This window comes from Labrus bergylta, chromosome 12, assembly GCF_963930695.1.
Source record: "Labrus bergylta chromosome 12, fLabBer1.1, whole genome shotgun sequence".
Classification (NCBI taxonomy): domain Eukaryota; kingdom Metazoa; phylum Chordata; class Actinopteri; order Labriformes; family Labridae; genus Labrus; species Labrus bergylta.
In genome coordinates this window covers 14,986,140-15,011,589 of record NC_089206.1, presented here as the reverse complement: position 1 = coordinate 15,011,589, position 25,450 = coordinate 14,986,140, and the positions used below count along the sequence as shown (strand labels likewise).

The 25,450-nt window shown below is 43.0% G+C and overlaps 1 protein-coding gene across 1 annotated transcript in view; it reads left to right on the top strand.

The window, feature by feature from the left end:
* The first annotated feature begins 1,941 nt into the window (after positions 1 to 1,941).
* The window catches only part of LOC109984923 (leucine-rich repeat-containing G-protein coupled receptor 6), a 37,753-nt gene continuing 14,244 nt past the window's right edge, over positions 1,942 to 25,450 (top strand). The window contains exons 1-4 of the mRNA XM_020635099.3: positions 1,942 to 2,613; positions 16,589 to 16,660; positions 23,178 to 23,249; positions 24,761 to 24,832. Coding sequence (XP_020490755.2) covers positions 2,369 to 2,613; positions 16,589 to 16,660; positions 23,178 to 23,249; positions 24,761 to 24,832 — 461 coding nt within the window. The 5' untranslated portion in view covers positions 1,942 to 2,368. The remainder of the gene's footprint in view (positions 2,614 to 16,588; positions 16,661 to 23,177; positions 23,250 to 24,760; positions 24,833 to 25,450) is intronic.

Genomic DNA, 25,450 nt, shown 5'->3' with positions numbered 1-25,450 from the left:
ACAGAGAGTGCAGCATAGGACATTCCACTACAAAGAGGAGGGAGAGAGCACACGAGAGAGCACACGAGAGAGCACACGAGAGAAAGAGAGAGAGAGGGAGAGAGAGATACTATGTGAAGAACAGAGAGAGGGAGAGCGAGAGAGATACTATGTGAAGAACAGCTCTGAAAGAGTTTTTGTGGGGCCATAACAAAGGCCCCTCAGAAAACACAGTGGCATAGGAATGTTAATTAATTAATGAGAAACTATTCAGCCTACAGAGAATGGTGTAGAAAGAAAAAGACAGGGAAGTACAGAGACTAACATACAAACCAGAAAGGTAGTCAAACTCATGCTGGGTGCAAAGACTTTAAGAACTGTGCAGTTTTAACATGTCAAATAGCATAGTGAGCCCACATTCTGGTATTTCTTTCTTTTTTTCTTCAACTGTGTATTTCTAAAGTATTTTAAGGGAATTTGTTTGTCTTAAATGTACATTTGGCATCTTTGTTCTTGGCTTTGAATGTGCCTTTTTGGGTGCTTGAATCATTCTGCTGCTGCAATAGAAAGCCTCAGTTCCTCATGCCTTGCTTTCCAAGAACTAAGAGAACAGCCTTGTTTTCCCAAATCAACCCACAGGCACTTTTGAGTTAATCCAGTGGGGTTTGAAAATATTTTTATGAGCCCAAATGGCTGTCAGATTTTATCAGGACCATGTAATCCCTCTACTAAAACATGAAAATCACTCGACTTATGGGGTGTAATTTCAAGCTAACTCCATTAGGGATTTCTCAAATATATTGCTAGCATCAGTGAATGCAGGGCACTATTGTTATATCACCTTCAATTGGAAAGACTCATGGTCTCCTACTGCAGCTTTTTTATTGCTTTGTACTTGTGCTGCCGGGAGTTACGCCTGAAATAAAAGCAGGACTCAAGACAGAATGAAGTCGGCACTGCTTTAAATGGGAAGCCAGATTTTCTGTCTTTGATTTGATATAATTACAGTTCATCAGTAGGTGGATTGTACTTACAGGTGCAAAGCATGTATAGGTTAGCCGGGAAAGATATGAAAACAGTCACATTATATGGGTATTCTTGTCCAGCTGTTTGCTGACCTCATTTTTCCTTAATGTCACACAAGCTGGGTTTTCATATTTCATTCTACATAAACATGAACTGTGTGTTGCAATATAAGCAAAGAGGCTCAGAAGGGCGCCTATTTTCAAGATTGGGTGGAAAAATTGCAAGTGAGCACAGATAGACTGTGAAATACAGATAGGCTTTGGCCCGGGGCAGCTGACACTTCTTCACAAATCCACACTTCTCCCTCTATAGACCGGAGTGTGTGTGTATGTGAAATGGATACGCGAGTGCTCGTATGTGAGTAATCTGTTATTTGCTATGGGTGTCCATGTGTGTGTGTGCAGGCAAGTGCGTGTGTCTCCGCGTGTGCGATCGCGACATTCCAGCAACAGAAACCTGAGAAGGTGTGACTTACGAGACACTGGATTCTGCTCTTTCTGGGGACTGAGGGGTGCTGAAGTGTCAGAATTCCAATTTCCTCCAAATAGTCACTCATAGTCACACACTCTGACCCTCTGCATCTCTCTAATACAGCCAAACACACTCCTCTGCCTTCACTCTTATCCTCAAGATCTCCCTTTTTTCTCTTTTCTCTCAGCTTTATATTTCTCACAATTCCATTCATTAATTCTCACAAGGAGGAATCTTGTCTTCCACCATTTCCCGGTGCCACCCCGTCCTCCTCTTCTCTTCTCTTCTCTTCGATTCCTCAAACTCAACCCTTTACTCTCTCTCTTCACACGGAGCTTCCAGGCACACAGTAAAACAAGGGGAAAAGGGAAGAGAGGGGAAAAGAGAGGGAAGAGTTTTGAGAATCACAGACCACTCCCACTTTCCGGAGATGCTCCAGCCCATCCCTAAATTGCGGGCCAATGAGGGTGGCTCATTCACAACTCATGCGCTCCTTCTTCAATAGGTAAGGAGAGAGAGACAGAGAGGGCAAGAGATATATACAAGGACAGAGAGACAGAAGAGGGAGAAGGAGTGAGTGCGTCTGGGTGAGAAAGACAGTGAGAAAGGAGAAGGCAGAGAAAGGGAAGACAAGGAAAGGGGGGAAAAAAGAAGTTTGAGTTAAGTTAACCTCCAGGGATGAAGAAGTGATGAAGCGATAGAACTTGGGACAGGGGCAGTTTTTTTTTTGTGTGGACAACCTGCACAGGGGGAAAAAAAGGCAGTAAAGGGACTTCAGGAGAGGACGATTTGGGAAAGAAACATTGGAGCTTCCTCACTTCATAAGAGCTGCCTCTTTAAACATCAGGAGGATAAAGAAGCCGCTGTGAGACAGAAATCCCAACAGGTGTAGATGCAGACAGGTGATCGGTCAGATATGCTTTCTGCACTTCTGCTTCTCTGCATGGCTCCAGGAGTTTGGGGTTCTGCACCTGAAGTGTGGGGGTATGGAGAGACCCCGAACAGGCAGGAGCCGGCCAAAGCGCTGTGCCCGTCTCCGTGCCAATGTGAGGAAGATGGGATCTTTGTCATGGTGGACTGCTCCGAGTTGGGACTATCGTCTGTGCCAACTGAGCTCAGCCCTCTCACCACTTACCTGTGAGTAACGCACTTCCTGTCCCATTTCACACTAACCATTCAACCTCCACGCCTCTCACTGTGTCATTAAAGTGTCTTTGACCTTAATTATACTTTTTCTTGCATTCCTACTTTGTATTGCATTACTTCATCATTCTACCGAAACCCCTGAACTTCTCTTAGGTCCTTAAATTTGCCCACCAGTCTTGAGTTTCAACTTATCAATCTTTATCATTTTTATATATTGTCCAAATGCCTCAATTTAATGTCATTGAATGGTATCAGAGGTTCCTCTTTTAAAACAAATTTTAATTACATGCGTCCTGGAAGCAGCACCACAACCTGGATGAAGATAGAAACAGCAGGGTCGATCAGGAGCATGTGTTTGTGTGTGTTTGTGTTTGTGTGTTGAACAATATGGCAAAAATGATTGGACCACTTCTTTTAGTATCAGGTTTCCCAGCGCCAACTGGAGACTCAGCGTGAGAGAGACCGGGTGTGCGCATGTGTATGCCTCTTGTGTACATGCATGTGAGTCTGTAAGCTGCAAGCACATGACAGGCATATGTTTTTGTGCGTATGATGTATCAAAGTGTGTGAGTTAATCACCTGTTTAATGCCTTCAATCTGTGCCATTGTTCTTGGACACTAAAAGTGAATGGTTAAAGAGGTAGACATTGGTCCACTGTGGCAAGGGGAAGTGTTCTAATGGTCTATTTTCTTTTAATTGATAATCTAATATAGTTATCTATTTTAAGGACTTGCATTGATTGAATAAAATGTTTTTTTTCCTTCAGTTTTACAGGCTGGCTATAAGTGGCCCAGAGTTTAAATCCAAATTACAAACATAATAATCAGTTTTTAGCATGCATAGTTTCAGAGAATAAATTCCACCTAAGCCATGAATTTTAAGCGGCTATAAGAGAAACTTTTAGTCATTGAAATAAATGGCGATCTGAGGAGTTTCTTACACCACCCTGCTGTGGCTTACAGCCAGACCCAACCGATTGCTTCACTGCCTCTGAGGACAGATTAGAAACACTTTGCGATAACTGATATTGAAGTGATAGAAGTCAAATCCAGGAAACAGGGTGTGATAGAGCAGTTGCTCACTAGGGGCTCTACAAGTATTACAAGAGAGGAGGGACAGAATTCAGACGGGAGTACGCAAAGATCAACAGTTTATGTAAGAAACGAGGCTAAAAAACACACATAAAAGACAACCCTACTTGAGTGATGCTGGACTTTGGCTGTCATGGGAAGCCTGCTTGCTAGATCTAAGAGTGTTCATTTTGAAGTTAAAAAACATGAAGAGTTTATGGAGGGGAAATTTGGACCCCAACTCCGTCCAGGAATCACTCTATGAGAGTATCAGGCGGTTTACTCAACAATGAGGCAACATCACACAACCAAGCCAGAACACTCACTAACACTCTTGCACACAGGGAGAGGTGTATCGGAGAATGTTGAGCTCTCAGTTCTCCGCTAAAATGAAAAGAGTGATGACCTGAGAGTCCCTCTGTGAAAGCCGCCACTCCTCCTAACTGCTCCACCACAGCCGCACTCGCACAGATATACACACACAAACACACATCACTCCCTACAAACACAAGAGTAATTGCTCATTTCCCCTTCTTACCTAACAGTGGAACTGGACCAATTAGTGAGTTTGAGGGCTGATTAAGAATAAGATAAATATACTCAGCGACCAACCGCACACACACAGAAACACAAGTTGCTGCAGTGGGGAGAAGAAGGGTATACAGGCAGGAGAGATGCTGCAGCCAGGGCTGGAAATAGTACTGATGTAGTCTACTCAAAAAGAGTACTTTGATAAAAAAATGTTTTACTCAAGTTCAAGTACAATGACCAGTCTTTGAATCCACTCAAGTAGAAGTCAAAAGTGCTTCACTTGAAATGCTTTGATTAATGAGTACTTACTTTTATCATGAGGGGGTAGAAATAAACAACAAGATATCTTTCCTTTCTGTGTGGTGAAAAGAGGGTATGAATGTCAAACCAGGTTGTTTGATTTAAATGAACACACTTACAACAAAGTGCAAGGCAACAGCAAATGTTGGCTGTAATGATGAGTCATAAACCTTGCTCTGTAGCATTAAATCCTAAAAAGTATTCCCTATGTGTTGTGTCCACTTTCTGAGCAGTTCACTCTGAACTTGTCGTAAAGTTTGAAAAGCTGCTGGTCATTCTTGCACTTGAAGCTGAACTGGTCGCTTCAGTGTTCTTCGAGTTCATCTTCAACTCGATCTGATGCTTTCAGCTATAGGCGCACATTTTGGTGTGAGTCGTCCTGTCCCGTCTTTCTCGTTGTGATAGGTGTGAGCATGCATGTGCTTCTCCTCCGTGAGATGTCTGTAAACCTGACAGTCGTGGTGGACATTAGCCAAACAACTGGCCAGTTTCATTCTTTTCAATGGAGTTTTTACTCAGTAACGAATGCCTTGTACAATACGCAATACACAAAATATACTATATAAATAAAATTACAGATATTAAAAACTACTCAAAATAGTACAAGTACACAAAACAGCCACTCACTTAAGGTGATATGAGTAAATGTAATTTGATACTTTCTACCCCTGACTGCAGAAAATTTAGATATGATAGAAAATCACAAATTTGTCTGATGGCCTTCTGAAAAAACAATCATAATAACCTCCCTACCTAACCCTGCACATATGCATGCCTGTACACACGTACACCCACACACACACACACACACTTGCACACTCGCACACTCGCACACATACACACATTACCCCAAATTGAACACAGCTTGCTACAATGTCTCATTTTGTCTTGGAGTATGAAAGGTTACAACAGCAGAGATCCAGTACAATCCCCACCAGGATCTGTTGAACCATCCAGCACTCCCTGCTGTGCTATGAAGGGTGGATTAGACTGCCGAGGTCACACGGATTTGCTTGGGAACAGTCCACATTACAAACCACGTCCGCACAGTGCTGTGAAAGTATATGACATCATCCATCAGTGTCATCGGAGAACTCTTCAAAGTGAGCGAAACTGTATGTGCTGTAGTGACCGAGAGGGCAATCCAGGCTATGCATGATTCACTCATTATTGTAGGATTTAAATACACATTTCAACGATCCCATGTCGTATAGGTGAATGCACAAGTGAATACTAATTACCTACGCTTGTGTATAATAACGCTGAGGTGAATAGAGGCTGACTCCGCAAAGGAATTCATCTCATTCAGAGGTAAAGGTGCTTAGAGCAACTCTGCAGAGAGTAGGTAGAGATTTATGACAATAATCGTTTCCGTGGGCAACACATGAAATGAGCTGTCATGTGAGACGCTTTGAAAAGACCTTCTCTTTGATATCAGATTAGAGAGGAAAGACAGTGCCCAAGGGTGTGTGCCTGTGTGTGTGTGTGTGTGTGTGTGTGTGTGTGTGTGTGTGTGTGTGTGTGTGTGTGTGTGTGTGTGTGTGTGTGTGTGTGTGTGTGTGTGTGTGTAAAAGTGTGTAAAAGTGTGTAAATGTGTGTTAAGATTCAGAACACTGAGTACAGTATGCGCATCAGGGGCAGGTGCTATTTTATGTGTTGCTTCATGTGAGGTTACTTGTCATAAAATATGGCTTCACATTGACAATAAGTAGCTTGTGGAGTTGGGAGCATTTGGATCAGTGAGCTAAGGCCTTGACCTCTACATATTTAAAACAAACAACTAATATGTTCATGATTTAGCTGGTATGATATATGTGCACATATATTTCTTACGTTGTCAGGTGCTTCGAACATCTCACACTTCCTACAGTGGTCTTGGGTGTGCGGAGAAGTGGGAAAAGTGCATATGAGAATTGTGTGTGTGTGTGTGTGTGTGTGTGTGTGTGTGTGTGTCCGGGGCTGGTCTGTGACTGGAGTTGAGCGGTGATTAGGTGATGCTTTGTGGTAGCGGTGAGCAGCGTTTTGTCTTTTTTTTTTTTTTTTTGCCAAGGCCAGGAAACCACAGCTAGCGCATTACCAGACAGAGGAAAACCAAGGAGTGTGTGAGTGTGCACACTGGTGATGTGTGTGTGTGTGTGTGTGCGAAGACCACCCAGTGTGTTGAGGTTTTTTTTTTTCTAGCCACTGGAGTTGAAGCGATGAAGTTAAAAAAAAAAAAAAAAATGAAAACATGGAGGATACAAGAATAGGGTCAAAGATTCCAAGGATTCGAAATTGGTGTGAGATAAAATGAATATTTTTAGCTGAGTGGGCATAGACACAGATCAACACATACACACACCTACACACACACCTACTTACACGTACATACACATGCAAGAGAAAACATCCTGCCCCTGTATGGTGGGCACGACTGTAACAGTTGTGTGCGTGTCATTTAGCCATTATGTTGATGGAATGATTCCTATCATAAGCGACCGGGGGTCACACTGTAAACATCATGCTTGAGAGAGAGAGAAATTGTAAAAGATGCGGAGGCGGGCGTCTGAGGCGTAAAATGATAAAAATAAAAGCACTGCAAAGGAAAAATGAACAGTGTGTGTGTGTGTGTGTGTGTGTGTGTGTGTGTGTGTGTGTGTGTGTGTGTGTGTGTGTGTGTGTGTGTGTGTGTGTGTGTGTGTGTGTGTGCTGTCAGCGGAGGGTCCTCTATAGAGCAGTTATCAGCTCCAGCATCAGTGTTCTGGCTCCAGACGTCTATGGTTGCCCCCCACCTCAACTATACTTCCCTCCCATAGCACAGTCTTTCTATCTTCTCTCAGCTAGCTATTCTCCTTTCCTCACCTGTTTCCTCTGCCCTCCTTAGGATAGAACAAGTCTCTTTATACTCTGTATACTTTAAGAGCTTGAGCGAGCATGCCTGTGTGTGAGTGTGAGTGCGAGTGTGTGTATTTGTATTCAAAGCAGGTGTTGTAGCCATTCATGCAGCACTAAGTGTAAATGTATGATCACTGATGTGCAATGTGTTTCTTGGAAAATCAAACTAAATGCATCTAGCTCAGGGCAAAGTGAGGAAGTGAAGGGTGTGTTCACAATTTTTCAAGGTGCGTGTGTATGGGTGTGTGTCAGTTTGAAGAGGTGCTTTGGCTACAAGCCAACTAACTGTCAGGGGCGATCAGAGTCCGGGTAAAAGAGCAGTGTACCTCTGATTTCACAGAGGAAGAAAACGTTGACATTTGTCATAGGTAATCTGTTCTGCTTAAGAAAACACAAAAACGGGAAATTAACAGCACATTTCCCAGTCCATTCTTAATTTTGTCTGCTCTTCCTTTACTCCCTTCTTCCTTCCTTCATACACATTTGAAATGTTTGCCTCAAAGTGTCCATTATTTTGCTCTCTCCAGTGAACCCCAGAAGAAAAAGCCACTTGAGCCTGCTACAGAAGTGATATTTATGCCAGAAGGGTGTTGGAGAGAACGGAAAGGCAGTTAGTGCCGGAAAGTGCCTTGGTTTGTGGTTTCCTGAGATCAACCTGGGAGGCTTTTAAATCTTCCTCAGGGACAGACGGCAGGTAGGCAGGTAGAAGTACAACAATGGAAACAATGACAATTCCCTCAGGAGTGGCAGGCAGAGAAGACACAGAGGCCATAGTGTGCTCTGCCACTCCATATCCTGTCCTTTAGAAACAAGTAGAAAGCAATCACGAGACAAGATCTTGAGGGGAACAAGAGTGGAGGAGCTGGAGATCAGGGCAGTATAGTGGAGAATGTGTTAGAGGCATATGGCACATGAGCCCTGCATGTGGACTGATCACAGCAGTTGTTTGTATTTGTTGGGGTCAGACCTATTGCCACTGGCCGAATATGTAAATCTGTATGTTCCGTGTGATAGAAGTGTAACGCAAGTGTGTCTCAGGGGGCGAGGAATGTGCTCCCTGTGACGTGTGATTGAGGGGTTAAGGGCTGCCTCTGATTGAAAGTATTCAGAATGCCTGCATGGCCCAGATTCCTATTCAGACCCTATCCAACCCTGGGAATCCATGGGAATGTTTGGATGTTTGTGTGTGTGTGTGTGTGTGTGTGTGTGTGTGTGTGTGTGTGTGTGTGTGTGTGTGTGTGTGTGTGTGTGTGTGTGTGTGTATGTGTGTGTGTGTGTATGAGTGTGTGTGCATGGATTTGTGCAAGTGCAGTAGCCCTCTCTCTTCCACTACAGAGCAGGCATTGTCTAATCTTGGGCCAGGCCACGACAAATGTCCCTTACTGCTCTGTTGCATGTCCATGCCTAGTGAGGACACGTACACATGGACTTGAACACTGGCATTTGTGTATGTGTATGAGCTTGCGGTCAGATATCACATAAGAGGAAAGTTTTTTTTTTTTTGTTTGTTTATGCCTACACACTCTTACTCGGGAGTCATTTGTTTTACTGTTGCAAAAAGGCCTGCTTTACCGCAGTTTGAGGTAAACAAAATAATCTTTAGATGTTGCAAAAGGGGACCCTTTTTAATATTAAGAAGATACAAATGAAACTGTCAATTTTTTCTTGACAAAAAGAGAATGTTCACACGTGATTAAACTACAAAAAATGGGTCTCTCTGCTTCTGTCTGCCTATCTGTGATCGCTGGCCAGGCCTGCCAACTAAAGTGGCTCATGTGGGGCTGGCACTGTGCAGGTGATGACTAGTAAGAGGTAATGATACTTAATGCCCTATCAGACAACACACACACACACACACACACACACATTCCCACAAGACCCTCATATGCGCATTAGAGACAGAGAAACACAACGCTTGAGCAAGTGAGCAAGTCAACACCCACACACACACACACACACACACACACACACACACACACACACACACACACACACACACACACACACACACACACACACACACACACACACACACACACATACGCAAACACACTGACTTAATGATGGTTAATGCCCTATCCAATCCCCCTGTGCAGCATCAAAGAGTCCCACAGAGCGGTGCTGATACAGCGATGCTAACAGGGATTAGGTTGTGAGAATAGACCACTGGGACGGGAGTTAGCTAAAGAGAACAAAGAAGCAATCACAGACACACTTAAATGTCACACACATGTGCACGCACCTCAGGGAAAACACACACACACACACACACACACACACACACACACACACACACACACACACACACACACAGACACACAGACACACAGACACACGCAACAACAAAGTTAGGGGTAAAGCAGATAAAAAAAAGTGGAAGGGGGAATGAAGAAAACAGAAGGTAGATACATTAGTGAATTTAATAAAATCTTTTTTCTGTACTCTTTATTTTGGAGGGTAAAGTGACCTGATCTGAACGGAGAAACAGCAGTCAGGTCGGGATGATGGCATGAGGCAGTGGTGTCATTCTTTCTAAGACTGGACTTCACAGGTGTATTTTCAATCTGCCGTAAAGGGAAGCTGGAGGGAACTCTTCCTCTGTAGAGCGTCCGCATCTGTAGCCATGGCTCACTCACGTCTCTATTACATGTCTGAGAAGGAGCAAAAGAGGAAATCTGGACTTTTTACATGCATGGCAAGAGGCCAAACTAAATCTCTTTAAACCAACTGCAGCCACATGTCCTCATCTGTATAGGGTAAGATTTCATCGAGCGCAGATCTAAGTTCAGGTCTAGATGTTATCCTTGGGTACTGTTAAATATATACGGAGCAGATGAGCTGATCGTAGATCTGTGAGTAGAGCAGTAAAGACGGAGGGAGCCAGAATTGGATTCGAAAATACCTCTAACTAGATCCCGTTTCCTGCTGTTTCTGCCATTCAACCAAATGAAGTCATAATAGAGCCTTACACTTATACTCATGAGGTTTCATTTACTGTTGCATTCACTGCCTCTAAATCATTGTGCAGGAAGAGCACCTTTTCTTTTCTATCTTTTCAGGATGTGTGGAAGAGTCGGGACATTTGTAACCCTTTTCCACGTCTTATTTCAGCAGATTTCTGAAACATTTCCTTCCTATAGAATTACTTTTGAGCTTTGATGTAGAAGGAAACAAAGGTTGCTCTCTGGCACATGTCATGTAACAGACACATCTGAGTCAGACAAAATAAGAAAAAAAAAAAACTGATAAGTGGACTTTGGGCAGGGCTATTAAAGCCTTTCTGCCTTCCACAGCTATGTGCTACCCACAACAGCTGCCTGTCAGCCCTGTCCACATGTTGCAGGCAGTTAGCTGTATGTTGTATAGCACCGACTGTTCCAACACTTCCTGTTCCATTACTGAAGTGCTTGACCTTTCACCCCCCTCCCCTCTGTCTCATGACAGGGTGTGTGTGTGTGTGGGAGGAAAAGGAGCGGACGCAGAGTGTGTATGTGCAGGCGTGTATGTGTGTGCATGGTATTCTAGGGCATGAATAAGTCCCAGAGGGCACGAATATGTTTCCCATGACATGGCCTCAGACAAAACAGCCGCTCTCTCCACCCAGACATCCGCCTGTCATTCTCCCTCAAACCGCAGCGAGCGGAAAAGAGTACAAAACATTGGGAACACAAATACACAGACGCATCTCCCTTTTCTGCCTCACTATCTCCTCCTTTCTCTTCCTCCCTCTCTCCCTCCCTCCCTCTCGGCTCTTTTGTAGCCGGGGTCCTCCCCGTGGCCCTCCTTGTCCAGGTGAAAGACTTCTCCTCGCCCTCTCCCTCCCTCTTTGTGCCCCATGAATGAGTGAAAGAGAGAACAAGAGAGGGAATGATAAAGAGAGAGTGCCTTAGGACACAAAGGGCAGTGTACCCCTCCCAGGAAGTCTGGGCAAGAGGGAGGAAAAAAAAACACATCTTTAGAGGAAGGAGGAGGGGAGGACAGCATTGTACCCTCCTTCCTGACTCTTTGTGTATGTTTGTGAGTGTGTGCATGTCTGTGTGTGTGTGTGTGTGTGTGTGTGTGTGTGGGTGTGTGTAAGCTCATGTGTGACTGCATGAGAAAGCAGTCTGTCAATGTAGAGGGAAAAAGCGAACACACTTAGACCTGAGCCTATAGCACACCGTACACAAACACACACTCTGCTCACACACTCTACAGCACACAACCATTTAGACCCTCTTCAAGGCGGTGCCCGAGCTTTGACTACCAGTTGTATTGTGTTGGATAAAAGATCACCTTTCATCATGGCCTTAACTGTTTCAAAGAGCTAAGCGGAGAGGATCAGACTGGCTGAATCCAACTGAAGACATTACTGTGATAGTTACTGTAAAAGACAGCCAAGGTGTGGCTCAAGCAGCACTAATGCACAAGTCCTGCCCTCTGGGCAAGGCTATGGTTGTTGATTTCCACTAAAGATCTATTACTCTAATGCTGCTCACAGATAAGCCACCTTCAAAGGTGCAGAGCTTACCGCCATTATTGGCTGTTTGTTTGGTAAGCGTCTCAATCTGAGAGAGGTACAAAGGGATTGGCAGGCGAGTGAAAGAGAGATAGAGAGACAGAGCCAAGGAGGAAGTTGGGGGGTGGGGATCTCAGGGTACGTTTTTTTGTGGATAGATTTTTGTGTGTCTGTGAGTGTATATGTAAAGGAGAGATTCTTTAAAAACACCCCTCTCAAGAGCAACAATGTTTGTTTACATGCCTTTCCCTGCATGGTTATGCACTGTGTACCTGCATGCAATTTCATGCTCCAGCAACAGGCCAGAAACTTTTTCCATAGAGCTTTTTTTTTTCTTTTACTTTGAGACAATGGAATCCTCCGTAGTGAAATGTATCAAGTCATCTCTCCTCAGTCTGCTCCTGTGCAGCTTTGTCTGACTAGCTCATTTCACCATTCATGGCAGAAAAACACACCTGACTGTTGATCGCATCTGCCCTGCTCTGAGGGTATATTCAATCACCAGGGTGGTCCACCATCTACCAAACAATCGCCACCCAGAGCATGGAGTGTGTGTGAGTGTGTAGCGTGGGGTGGGTGTGTACGCTCATGAACGTAAACAGGGGTGTTTCTCATAAGATGTGGCCACTTGTTTTGGAGCGCTATATCACCAGCTCTTGTGAGAAATACTTTCAGTTTGAAAATTGCTACAATGGCGCTAGGGGTACATTGACACACCGACACACACCGACACACACACACACACTGCCTTTGATCAAAGAGGCGATAACATACTTCAGTAGTTCTGTTGACGGCAACAAGGAAATATGATAAATCACATTATTGTTACTACCGGACTGTGTAACTCCATGCTCCAGTTGAAATCTGAAGCAGAGGTGTAGAGAAAAAGAGTGTGAGCGATGGAGTGGCATAAGAGTGAGAGAGAGAGAAAGGGCCAAGGCCAATGAATGGAAATGTACCTCTGCTTCTTCATGCTTCCGTTCCCCCCTTAAGACAAGCTCTTTGCCATGGTTACTCTATCAATCACAGAATAAAGCAGTCAAATATCCAGTACTCTACCTTTCTTCCTGTGCCAAACCTTCTTCTCTTACACATTCACATGCACATAAACTTGTACACACTTTGAAGAGGACAGACCAGACGATCCATCAGAGTGCATTGTGTTCCTGCATATTACAGAGCAACAAAGGGAATTGGAATGGGAAAATGTCAATTTCTTTTGACTTCTTCACTTGCTGCATTAATGGCCACAAATCCTCAAATGCTACTGTGCATGAACATAAAATTACATGCACGCACATGAAGATCTAATTACCCTCTAGGGAAGCAGAAAAGAGATCACCGGGGGCTTTGTCAGTCATCCTGCAGGTTCACAGCAGACAGAGATAAAAAGGAACGGTTAAGAGGCACATTTGTGAGTGTGTTTGTTGAGGGATGAGCATGGGTCTCTGTGACTGCATCCTCTGCTCCAGTACTGCTCAAAAGTATTAGTTTGTCATTCAGCAGCAGGCAGATCTGAGGGGAGGAGAAGCCCTCTGCCCCTGTCAGATGAGAGGCGTGTTGTCTGGCTACTTTCTGGTCTGCTATGGCCAGAATAGGGCAGGAATCGACCTACTACTACTATATTCTCATGAGTAAAAAAAAAAAAAAAAAAAAGGAACCAAATGAGCTTACATTCTCTCACACACACACAAAGACCCACACAGCAATTCATTTCCATGCCCCGGCAGCGACCATGTATGATGTGGTGACAGCCCGACCAAGATCTGTACCCACCACATCTGCAGGCTCACTGGGAAACAATAGGGGTGTGAAAATGAGCGACAGACATCTTACCACACACACCGCAGGCACCTATAAATGGAAAAAGGATTGTACTGCACACAAAGGCATAGACACTAACAGACACACGCACACACACTTGCACATAGTCTCCCTTCTGTCTCAAAAAAGCGCATGCACTCACGTTAGAGTTGATCATAAAACGAGGACAAAACCAAAATTCTGATTGTGAAACTCTCATACACTGCACAGCCCGCAGGAGCTTTAGGCGCTCTCCTTCTCATTTCTTTTGCGACCATTTATTTGCGCTGAAAATATCTGCACGTCACCACGCCAGCCAACACAATGCACATGTGGTAGTCATCAATCATAATTATCATGGTTTAAAAAAGCCACAGCTGTTATTTGATTTTAAAAACAAGCCATAGCACAGTGCCTTCCAACGATATGTCAAGTTGTCAGCGGAGGCCTTGGCCTGCGCAGCAGAAATGTCTCTCTCTCTCTCTCTCTCTCCAGCTTCCCAATAAGTTGGTTGGAGAGCACAGTCGAGCTGAGCTGCATTCAACCTTTCCCTATGACTCACCACTGTGTCTTTATTTTTAAACATTTTCTCTCTCCATGTCTGCGTGTTTATTCTGTCTGAGTGAGTCCGCTGTTATGGACTTCACACAACGTTTGTTTATGGCTTCTTTAATCAGGACCAGATAATGCAGAGTTCGTCTCAATCCCTGGGCGCATCCCCAGAAGCTGGATGATTTTTGAGTGTGTTTGTGTGCTGCTACAAGAATCCCAACATAATTGCTTATCAAATATTTCTTCCAAAGATTATTAGTGCACAGACAATGAAAAAGGATTAAGGTGTATTTGTAGTATTCAGGAGGCAGTATGAGGTGATGATGTGCTCCTTGTTTTGTAAATGATGTAACCCACTCTTGATTATGTCAACTGGTTCGCTATTACTGCCGGCTGTTTTATCTCTATGGCAACTTTGTTATCATTTCCCTCTGACTTTAATCAAGCAATAGTGCATTACACTGGGTATGATCATTCACAAGTTTTTGCCCAGAGCGGAAACGGGACAAACGTGCAGTACATAGTTCACATGACATAATTAAAGTCATTTTGTTGAGCAGGAGGTCCCATGAGGATACCCTTGTCCGCAGATATTGGTTAATTTGCTTAAAATCTATCTAAACAAAAAACTTGTTTTAATTATGAAAAACAATTACTTAGGCTGTATTTTCTTTTTACACATGTATTGTACAATAATCTAATATTTCATATATATTGCTGGAAAATACAATTGAAATTTTACAGACGTCCATCCAATGAGGCAACAATATTTAAAGGTACCATGTGGGGGTTTCATTGTGAACAAACATTGTTACACTTAATGCTTAACACCTAACTGCATTATCCTCAAAGCCCTTTGTTTAGAAAAATATTTGCTAAGTCTTTTTGAAAGTTTCAGACATCTCCATTATATACTAAGATTGCAGTTAGAGTTGTTCAGATATCTTTATCTCTCTCTTACCTCAACAATGACCTCAGTGTGTCCCTGTGTAACACCTTGAACCCAGCTCTCTGTAGTCAGACCTCAGCATCTGTAAAAAGAAATTCCCATGCAGGGAAACTAACATGCTATAATTATGTTTTCATAGGGAAAATATTCAATGTCAGCAGAGGCTGCAAAAAGAAAAAAACTCCACAATTATCTGACCTACAAATTCTCATGAGGAAAGGACACACTTAACATTGCAAGCACAACATGTTAAATGTTATCCTTGACAGGGTCCCAAACTATTGGTTCACTTAATTCATCTTGTAACATCTACTAAATAGACCCAAATTGGTGCACCAGAATACTGCCATGTAGCTTTTTTTTTTCCACATCTCCCTGAAAGCTGAATATGGATCATGCCTGCGGATAAATTCATCCAGCCCCCTGTCGGCTTGGCTGACTTTACAAACAAACAACCAGTGTGTCAAAACTGCACACTGCAACGGGCTTCTGAGAGCACAGTTTACACTTGCAAGCCCGGTGGTCTGGCTTCATAAGCAATGGTTAGTGTCATACACACACATGGACACACGCACAACCGAGCCTCACTGTTAAAGACTCATGCAAGACCCCAAGGGCTATGAAAGCAAAGAAGAGGTGACGTAACACCTCCTTCCTTTCATTGAGTTTATCAAAGATATGACCTTACATGACTGGGGCCACAAGGTTAGATATGTTTTCTACCAGAGGCTGACACACAAGTTGTGCTCATATTATCCAAAGTGTTACAAAAAAAGAAAAGTGATACGTGTGTGTGTGTGTGTGTTGAATGTGTGCGTGTATTTCAGCATCCTGCACCTCTCCCTCTTTGACCCAATGCAGCTGCATCAACACTCAACCCATAACACACCCCATCACGTCAGAGTGTGTCAGAGATGCAGAGAAATGGAGTGCTTCTATGTTATGGCAATGAATAAAGAAGGAGGGGAGCTGGTCTCCAGGGAAACCTGAGGAAGAAAAAAAAAAAGAAGAGGAGAGATGATGAGAGAAAGAAAGATAGATATGAAGGGACACAAAGGGTCAGATCCTAGAGAAGGTAGAGTGAGACATCTGGAAAAGAGAAAGAGTAACTGGGACGAAGAGGAAATTACAGCTGCCCAACAATGATTCATTGGGGAAAATTCTTCTCTACATCTCCCTCTCCTCCCTCTTGTCCTCCAATCTCTCTACCTTACCCTCTAACCTCACTGTGCGTACTTTTCCCTAGTCCCAATGATGGATGGAAGAGTGAAAAATGTGCTCTTAACATTTGCCATTTTACATGTCCGGAGTATCTTCAAAGACCATCGACAACATACACACAGATTGATACTTCTTGTTACTGATGGTCCCCATTTTTTTCTCTCCAGGGATCTGAGCATGAACAACATCAGTGAGATCCAGCCCAGAGCTTTCCACCGACTGCACCTGTTATCAGAACTGTGAGTACAAAAATCATTCACTTCACATCCAATTAATAAAGCTTTGACGTCACAACGCACATGACAAAAAAAAAAAACAGTGAATCGCCGAGCCGCTGATATGAGCAGAACTCGGCAATGGGGATTGATGACTCTGGCCTGCCTCTGATCTCTCCTACCAAGAAACTGCCTGCAGCAATAGGCTAGTAGATCTTGAGATGGCTGCACAAAAGAGGGAGGTGAAGCGAATTTAATACTTGCTCAGAGAGGGGATATATAGTCCTTAAAGCATTTCGAGAGCAGGTTCTGTGCTCAGCATCCAAGCCGCATGCTTTCTTGCCCTCTTTGACTTTGGTTCAGCTGGACAGCACAGCAGGAGCAATACACACATAGATGAAAGCCTTTGCCAAGACAAGCAACACACAATAGGAGACATCAGGATAGAATTATGGGGTTTATATTCTCTTTTATCACTTTAAGTACCGGTAAGGTAGGATATCGTTAGAAATGTTTCGGTGCCAAGAAACGTAATGAATTAAATGCCAAGACAAATGGGATTCAATACACTTCTCTTGGCTGGAAATACTTTTTCACAATTTGTTAAATTAAGAAAAGAAAAAAACAAATCCAAGTAATATGACTCAGCCTCTGATTTTCGTGCCTTGACACTTTGGTCAGTGCTTCACAAAGTAGAAGGTATTGGTTTCATTTGCACAAGGCTGATGAAAACATGCACGCAGCAGCAAAACCACAAACTTTTCTTTACAACATGTTCTTGGTCCACCGGGCTGATATCTGATTCGACCACTCAGCAGAACTACCCTAAGTCTTGGTTTGACAAAAGGCTGCCATGAAATTTCGCCTCAGGGTAAGAATGTGTGCGTAAGCGTGTAGAAACTCATGGGGGCTTATGTGTGTATGTCAGCCCTCACCTGATTCTTTACTTCTTTTTTTTTTTGTGTGTATGTGAGTCTTTGTGTGTGTGCATGGGGTGTTTGAACAGTCCGCTGTTTTCCTTGCTAATTCTTGCAGCTGTAGCCAGTGAGGCATGGGCTAATGATGATGAAAGTAAAAGGTCAGCTGGATAACAATTCAGTTGTTTTTGAGTCACAATCAAATTTGGTTTGAAGAACAGGCCAAAGCTGAACGATTTTGTTTTGGGAGACTAGGAGTTGTATTCTTTTATAAAACTGTTGACCTGAATGTTTCTCGTCATAAAAGGCGTATATGTTAGATATTTCAGATGGCATGGTTATGGGAACTATGTTGCAGAATCATGCTGAACAGCAATGCCAACATTTGCCTGCGATGGGGAAAAGGCTACTGGGGGTCTTGCACAGCTCCTACTACAGTGCTTGTCCAGATTCAATCCTCCGATTTTTTACAGCCCTGTTGATCTTGCTTCCTCTGTATTGCGCTCATGTGCTGACACTTTATGGAGATGTTCTGTAGCTTTGTAACTCATCCAAAGAGGATGTTCCTGCCCCAAAGCCAATTTTTATAGCCCGCTGACCATTTCTGGAAACACGCTGAGATGATAATGCTGTTCCAAGACAGGGAGAAGCACATTTCTTACATTCACTCCTGTCAGGACGGTTTAGTGGGATGACGCATAGCAGGTTATGGTAAACACATTATAATTATAACAGTTTAAAGCGCTTACAAAACCAACTGAGACTCCGAAACACAAACATGGTTGGTTTGAGAGCGTTTGATGTGGATCTACAGCACTTGTTGGTACCACAGGGAGAAGAAGCAAGGGCCAGGCAGGTTGTGACTGGTAGAGTGATAAATTGTTTGATGTTGGGCTCTACCTCCCTGTGTCTCTCTCGCTGTACCTGTTTCCCTCGTATCCAATTCATTCCTACAGACCCCAATCTCCATTTTACTTCAGGCTATTGCAAGCTGCACTCACTGCCTTTGAGTTATTTTTTTCCTCTTATTGGCCACGTTCTTAAAAACCAAAACAAATCTGCTCATGACAAGATTTTCACCTTTCATCCATCTTTGCACGATGCGAAGGAGAGGAAATAAAATCTCATGAGCCACTTACAGCATATCCTTAAGAAGCACTGCTTTTGAATCCATCTCATTCTGCCTCCTATCGATTTACTGCTCAGCTCTAAAGTTTAAAAAGGCAAACAGATTATCTCTTTGAATCTTGTATGAAGTGATTAAATTGATTCTCAAAGCATGCAGCGTACCTTTCTTTGATTCACTGCGGCATTAATATTAATAAAGGAAAGATGTAGGTGAAATCGCCCCGCCCTCCAGCCCTTTCTCTACCTGTTGACTTTTCATTTTTGAATCGTAATCTATTGATCCCTGATCCCTCTCATTTGGTGCTTTGATCAGTGAAATTTCTGTTCATTAAAACAAAAATACCTGCACGCAACTGTCAGTCAGACGAGCATAAAGAGTCAGACTGCATGTCTATGGATTAATTAGAAGGCAGTAATGCTCACTTTCTGGTACCGATTAAGACTGGTTACTCATTTACCTGACATATCAAAGACAGCCACTTTTTTTTTTTTTTTCGAATCAAATGCTCTAATATCAAAGATGTGGCATATATTCTGGATCTAATTATGACTTGGCAGAGGGTTTGAGGTGAAACCTAGAAGCCTTTCCTGAAAACCACTTTAATGGCGACAGTGCTTCCTGCCTATCATCAGTGTCAAAGTACATGCTGTTTGTATTTCAGGAGATCATGTTTCACTTTGCCTTTTTCTTCTTTCCTAATTCATAACCAGCTGTTTGGGTTAATTATCCGAGTCTCTAACGCTCATCTTATCATTTTCTGTACTCATCCCCAACCTGCAAAATACAGAGTTGAAATTAGACCCCTTCAAAATTCCTGAAAGTAACTGTTATCTGGTCTTTTGCAGTATCAAACCTTGAATATCCCTCTAGCCTAGGCTTCTGCAACTCTGTGAAGGTACACCCAGGTGCTCTTTGACTATCACAAATATGTTATCCAAATGTGCAAGGAGAGAAGTGGTGATCAGAGGCCAGAGCTGCCCTGCTTGTCTTCCACTTCACGATAAGATTGTCTGCTGATAGGCCAGGAGTATGATGCAGGCGAAGGTTAAGGGGTTACTAAGTTGGCTTTCTTGATGCTCCAGGTGCATCTTACAGCTGGGACTATCAATTAAAAACTTTTCCTTTTAGCTTTGCCAACATTGATTTTGTCTGCTAGTCTCTTTCTCTCCCATAAACACGTACCCACATGTATCTACACACACACCCACACTCTTCTATGTTTGTATCTTATTACAATAATTTCAGAGGTTAATGTCAGGTTAAGTGGCTGACCCTCAGGCTGGACCTCTGAACAGAAGGAGGGAGAACATTTCTATTGATGGACTGAGGGTGAACAAGGTCATACATGCACATGTAAAATACAGACACACCCACACACAAAGCGCTCTCTCTCTCTGATAAGGCCTGTTTATCCTCTCCTTGTTCTTTCATCATCCACTTTTATCTACCATCCTGGTTCTGCTACCACCATGATGTCCTATCACTACCTGATATAGTATTCCAAAATGCGATGCTGTTTGCTGTCTAGGTCTTTAATCCTTCTTTTTGTTTATCATCTTGAGCAATAAGACATGGTGATACATATGATAATCTGCAGTTGGTATGCTTCACTAAAGCCCTTACTGATCAGCTCTGATAGCAGTGTTGTCTCTTCCCTCCCACTTCTCTCCCATACATTTGAACTTGGCCTCTTTTAGTCTATATATGAATTATTTCAACAGAGCTGAGAAATACTGAGGTGGAATTTTTATCTGCACAGTACAGGAGCCAAGAAGAATTTGTAACCAACCCCCAAATCAAATTAAAAGAAAAAACAGTTGGAGCCAGGGTTTGACAAGAGCAAGGCGCCTTTCATCAGAGCGAGATTGATGTGGAACAACTAGGAGGCTAAGTGCTGAACGCTCACTCATACGTACATCATTTACACACACACTCACCCATAAACACTCACTGATATCATGGAAACAGTCGGTCAATGGCAACTGCTGGTGTTCAGTAGATGTCTTTCAAAAAGCACTGATTATTTTCTCCTTTTTTAATATCCATCTTCTCTTTGGCATAAATATCCATTTGACAAATGAAGTCGGCAAAAAGAGGCATGATTCCTTTTTAATGCTTTTTTGGCTGGCGTGGTGCGGATAATGGAGAAAGGCTGATTGGCAATAGGACATGAACATAATACCATGGCCTTAACTGTTTGTTTTCTAAAACTCTATTTTACTGCTCGCCTTAATATCCCAAGTGAAAAGCCATTTATTTTATTTATCATTTTAGTGCTACCTATATCTTTTTTTCTGTGCAATGGGCCCGTAACTGATCACTGCATTTGAACATGAACCAAAGAACAAAAACTTGGGGGTCTTTGTAGCAAGAGGCTTCGATCTATTTTTACTGATATCAGGACCTCAACAAGGCCTATCGAATCAGTTACCTCTAGCAAAATGGTCCCTTGACCTGCTTGAGTGCAGTGGTCAAAACTGAAATGGCAATATAGCTATCGTGCTCTTGGAGATGACAAATGGGCAGGTTCCATTGTAACGCCTGGCATACACTGTATGATTGTCAACAAGTCGTGATGGAATGTCAGCGCACACTCTTCAACTAGTTTAGATTACAACGCACAAAGCTCAGAGTTTATGTGCTCACACTGCACAGTCCGAATGTCAGACACGACCTAAGAGCTCATACAAGTTAAATTGAGAAAGAACATTTCCACAGAGGTTGAAGTCTGATTTGTGCCGGGGGTTTGCTCAAATACACACATCAGCAAAAAACGCCCTCACTCTCTCTCTCACACACAAACAATCTTCATCACCAATATACACAAGCTAACTAGCAGCTAAATCATAAATATTCCCTGCCAGCTGGAGGTCTGCAGATTTTTCCTGCCAACATTTCTTTCCATGATAGGAGGGGGAAGACAGATTAAAAGGCATACCTGCTGTTGCCATGGTGATTTTGGATGCTGTCTTACAGTTTGTGCAGGCACAATCAGAAACAGAAGTCCCATAGTCGGGGATCAGCACGAGGCTCTCCTCTCACTGTGCGAGTGTGTAAAGTTGTACAAACAAAATATCAAACATGTCAAAAAAATCATCGGACCAAATGGGAGCAGCACATCGGGCCGTCATCGGCTGTTGTGCCTTAGTTTACACTGCACAACTAATGACTTGCCATAGAGCTGAAATTCAACCGACTTAAAACTTAGTGTCTAAATCGGGCCTGAACTCTTTTGTCTTTTGTCATTGGAATTTGTTGGGTCAAAACTGTAGTCAGTCTTCCATCTCTGTGAATTTCTTTATTAAGACATGTGGCCTAGTTGAAGTTTGAATGAGTTTTGACTGTGGTTTGAGACGCATGACTTAATGGCTCCACAATGCCTTGGATAACGATCAGTCCTTATGTGTTCTAGAATGCTGATATGAGTGTGTGTCTTTGTATCTATGTGTGTTTTTCAAAAACAAACTCTGTAGGACTTATAAACTGGGCTCAGTGTGAGATTTGGCAGGCGTGTAGTTTTGTGTGGTTTGCCACTGCACAGTAAGAAGAATGAGACACATTGACATGAATATCAGATGTCGGAGGGAGTATGTGAGAGCTGTCATCCATTACCATCTAGATGATAGAGGCTTGGAAAGGGCAGGCAGAACTATATTTCAATATCCTGGCACCGATGGAACAACTCAACCAGAGGCAGACTGCTTAGAAAAAAAGAGTACAATGTCACCTGTTAAGCAATGGTGTGAAAAGGAGGATGCCATTGAGTAACTTTTAACTCCTGTGTTTAATAGAAGTGGGTGGTCTGAGAGTGTGTAGCCCAAATCTGTGTTTAAAGTGTGCTTCCAGCTCGTGACCTTGAGAGTTCCTCTGTTGGACAGAATGTTATTTATTTGGACTCCTTATACACACTCACAAATGACCATTAGGTGGTGTGTTTGATAAACAAACTGATTGGATTGCTTGTGCGAATGTGTGTGGTTTTTCTCCCTCGCTGTCCTCAAGGCCCCTCAGAACGGGCCAATTTACCTCAAGGACATGGAAAATAGCACACACATTCACACTGAAAACATGCACGCTCTCATGTCTACATACATAGTATAACTCCTCTTTATACACACCCATAAACACGCTCACATGCGCGTAAGCAAATATACTTTCACGCTGCACTTGTTGACCCAGTCGCAGTCTCATTCAATTCAGTCTTTGCTCACTCATCAGAGCTCCCAGGATTGGTTAAGGTTTCAGGCTGTGCTTTGGGCCAATAACAACCACATTGAAGGGAATAGAATAATGTTATTTGCATACTGCCCCAACAATAACCCCAAAGCAGGAACTTGAGGATGAGGTCATATCACAGCTCAATCCAAGAGCGTAGAATAAAGCAAAAGGCAATATTTCCCTTATGAGACCTGTAACTTTTTATATGTGTGTTCTTATATTTCATTTTTCACTTTTGTATAGTGATTTCTCTTTTTGATCTCTGTTTCTTTCCTAGGCGTATCTCAGGAAACCAGCTGAGGTATATCTCTGGCCATGCTCTCCAGGGTCTCCACAACCTTAAAGTTCTGTAAGTAACCTCCTTCTCAACCCCACCCACCCAATCCCACTCTGGTCCATCCCAGGCGGGTTATTCCAATGCTGCATTCTGGGGTGATAGAGTTGTGCTCCTGCCTTGAATAAAACACACAGGCCACGCATCATTAACTGCAGTTAAAGTTTATGGGCTAGGGGGAGACCTGCTCTGCTTGCAGTTCCTTCATTCCCGAAAAAGCCCTGTTTCAGTTGCAAGCATGCGCACACACACATACACACAAACACAGGTGTAATGCAGGGACCTCCCAGTCACACCACCCACCAAGATTACAGCAAGTGACAAAAAAAAAAAACACTTAAATTGATTTTCAAACACCCTATTTTTCATTGGGTGTTCATAGCCATATGATCCATGGCCACCAACTGTTGGCAATTCTGTGCAGTTATGAAAATCGCAAGAACTGCAAAGCAACCATAAAAGCGATGGTTCTTCCTGAATTGTGAGAGCTGCGTCTAATGAATTGTGACCCTGATTCTAGTCGTTGCAAGAGAAGGGAAAAGGACATTTTCATGAGCCTTGGCAATCAACTCAAGTCATTTTGCACCCTTGCTGAGAAAAAGTTTGAAGGGCCTTGCCATTGAATATAAACTTAGCTTGAGCATTGTGGTCTGTAATTTGAGGGAATTTGGAGGATTACCAGGATACAATTTATTCTTACCTTGTGTTGTGAATCAAACAGAGAACATCTTAATAAACCAGCCTTGGAAGACACTATTATGTCATTAAAGCTGAAGGACAAAAGTATCCTGAATTCATACAAGCCTGCAAGCATTCATGCTTCATACAATAACACCCCTTCAAACTTTGGACAGTCTCTTTGACCTTAGAGCAACAAAGCTGTTGGTTTCCTTCCTAGAGTTATAAGTTTAAGTCAGGCTATGTCAAGAAACAAATGAACCGCAGATTTTGTGTGGGGTGACTGCAGGTCCCTTCTGATTCTCATAAAGTCACACACACTCACATGCAGAGAAGATTACAAACTCAGAGTTACACAGCAAAGGTTGACGTATATATCATGGTATCATTACAGGTAACGTTCCCCTGATTCTCTCAAACCTGAGCAGCATTTTTTCAACACTGAACCAATCATATCTTACAGAGATTTGGGAAAAACACTGAGAGCATGCGACACAGAGTTATTTAAACAAATGAAACAACTTTTAGAAAAAAGGGAAAAGAAAGACAGAGAAAGGGAAGAAGGTAAGGGGAAGAAAGAGGGCAATTGTGCTCTACACTTCCTCCTTTGCTTTTTGCTCCATTCTTCTGAGGATGACATCAGCAGCCCACCCAAGGAGCTCCTCTTTCCTTCTAGCCTTCATTCTCTGCTTCTCTTCAAGCTTTCACTGGCCCATTCCTTCCTTGAGTCAGATTTCCCTCATGTTGTAATTATTTGTTCTGCTTGATGTGCCCTCACGCACAGCGCATACACTCTACTACAAATAGATGTATTACTTTTAACTGAATTATCTTTTTTTCTCTTTCAGGATGCTACAAAATAACCAACTGGAGAGACTTCCTGATGATGCTCCATGGGACCTACCCAACCTACTGTCCCTGTGAGTTTCTCTCTTTTGTGCGATATACATGCAGAACCAAATTAGACATGCTACTCTAACTCACCCAGAGGTAGAGTAGGATGTCACACTTCTAAACTCTAACCTCAATAAAAGGTATAGAGTACCACATATTATAGATCATAAACCAATAGTTCTACATTTAGCGCTCTACTCCCTGATGGAGGAACCACAGCCTGACTGTGTCAGTGCAGTTCATGGTAGCATCTGGAAGCCATGAGGGAAACAGCAGACACTGCAGGCCAGGGAGAGCATCTCCAATGAGCTGTGAAACAACCCCATTTTCCATCAATTCCCTCTCTTCCTCCTCTGCTCTTCTCCCACCACCCAAACCGCTATCCCCCTGGCGATTAAGAGTGTTTGGTGGCATAATTAACTCATCTGTAGGGTCATTGTTTGAGTGCATGTGTGTTGTGTGTGTGTTTAACAGCATCTATGTTTGGGCGGATGCATGTAGACCACCTCATCTGTAATTTCATCCTTCCGGACTCTGTTCAGCAAACGTACTCAACATCCACCTGTTCCAAATTAATACTCCTCTGTAAATATCCATAAACATTCATCACATTCATTCTTCATCACATACACTCCAATTGATAA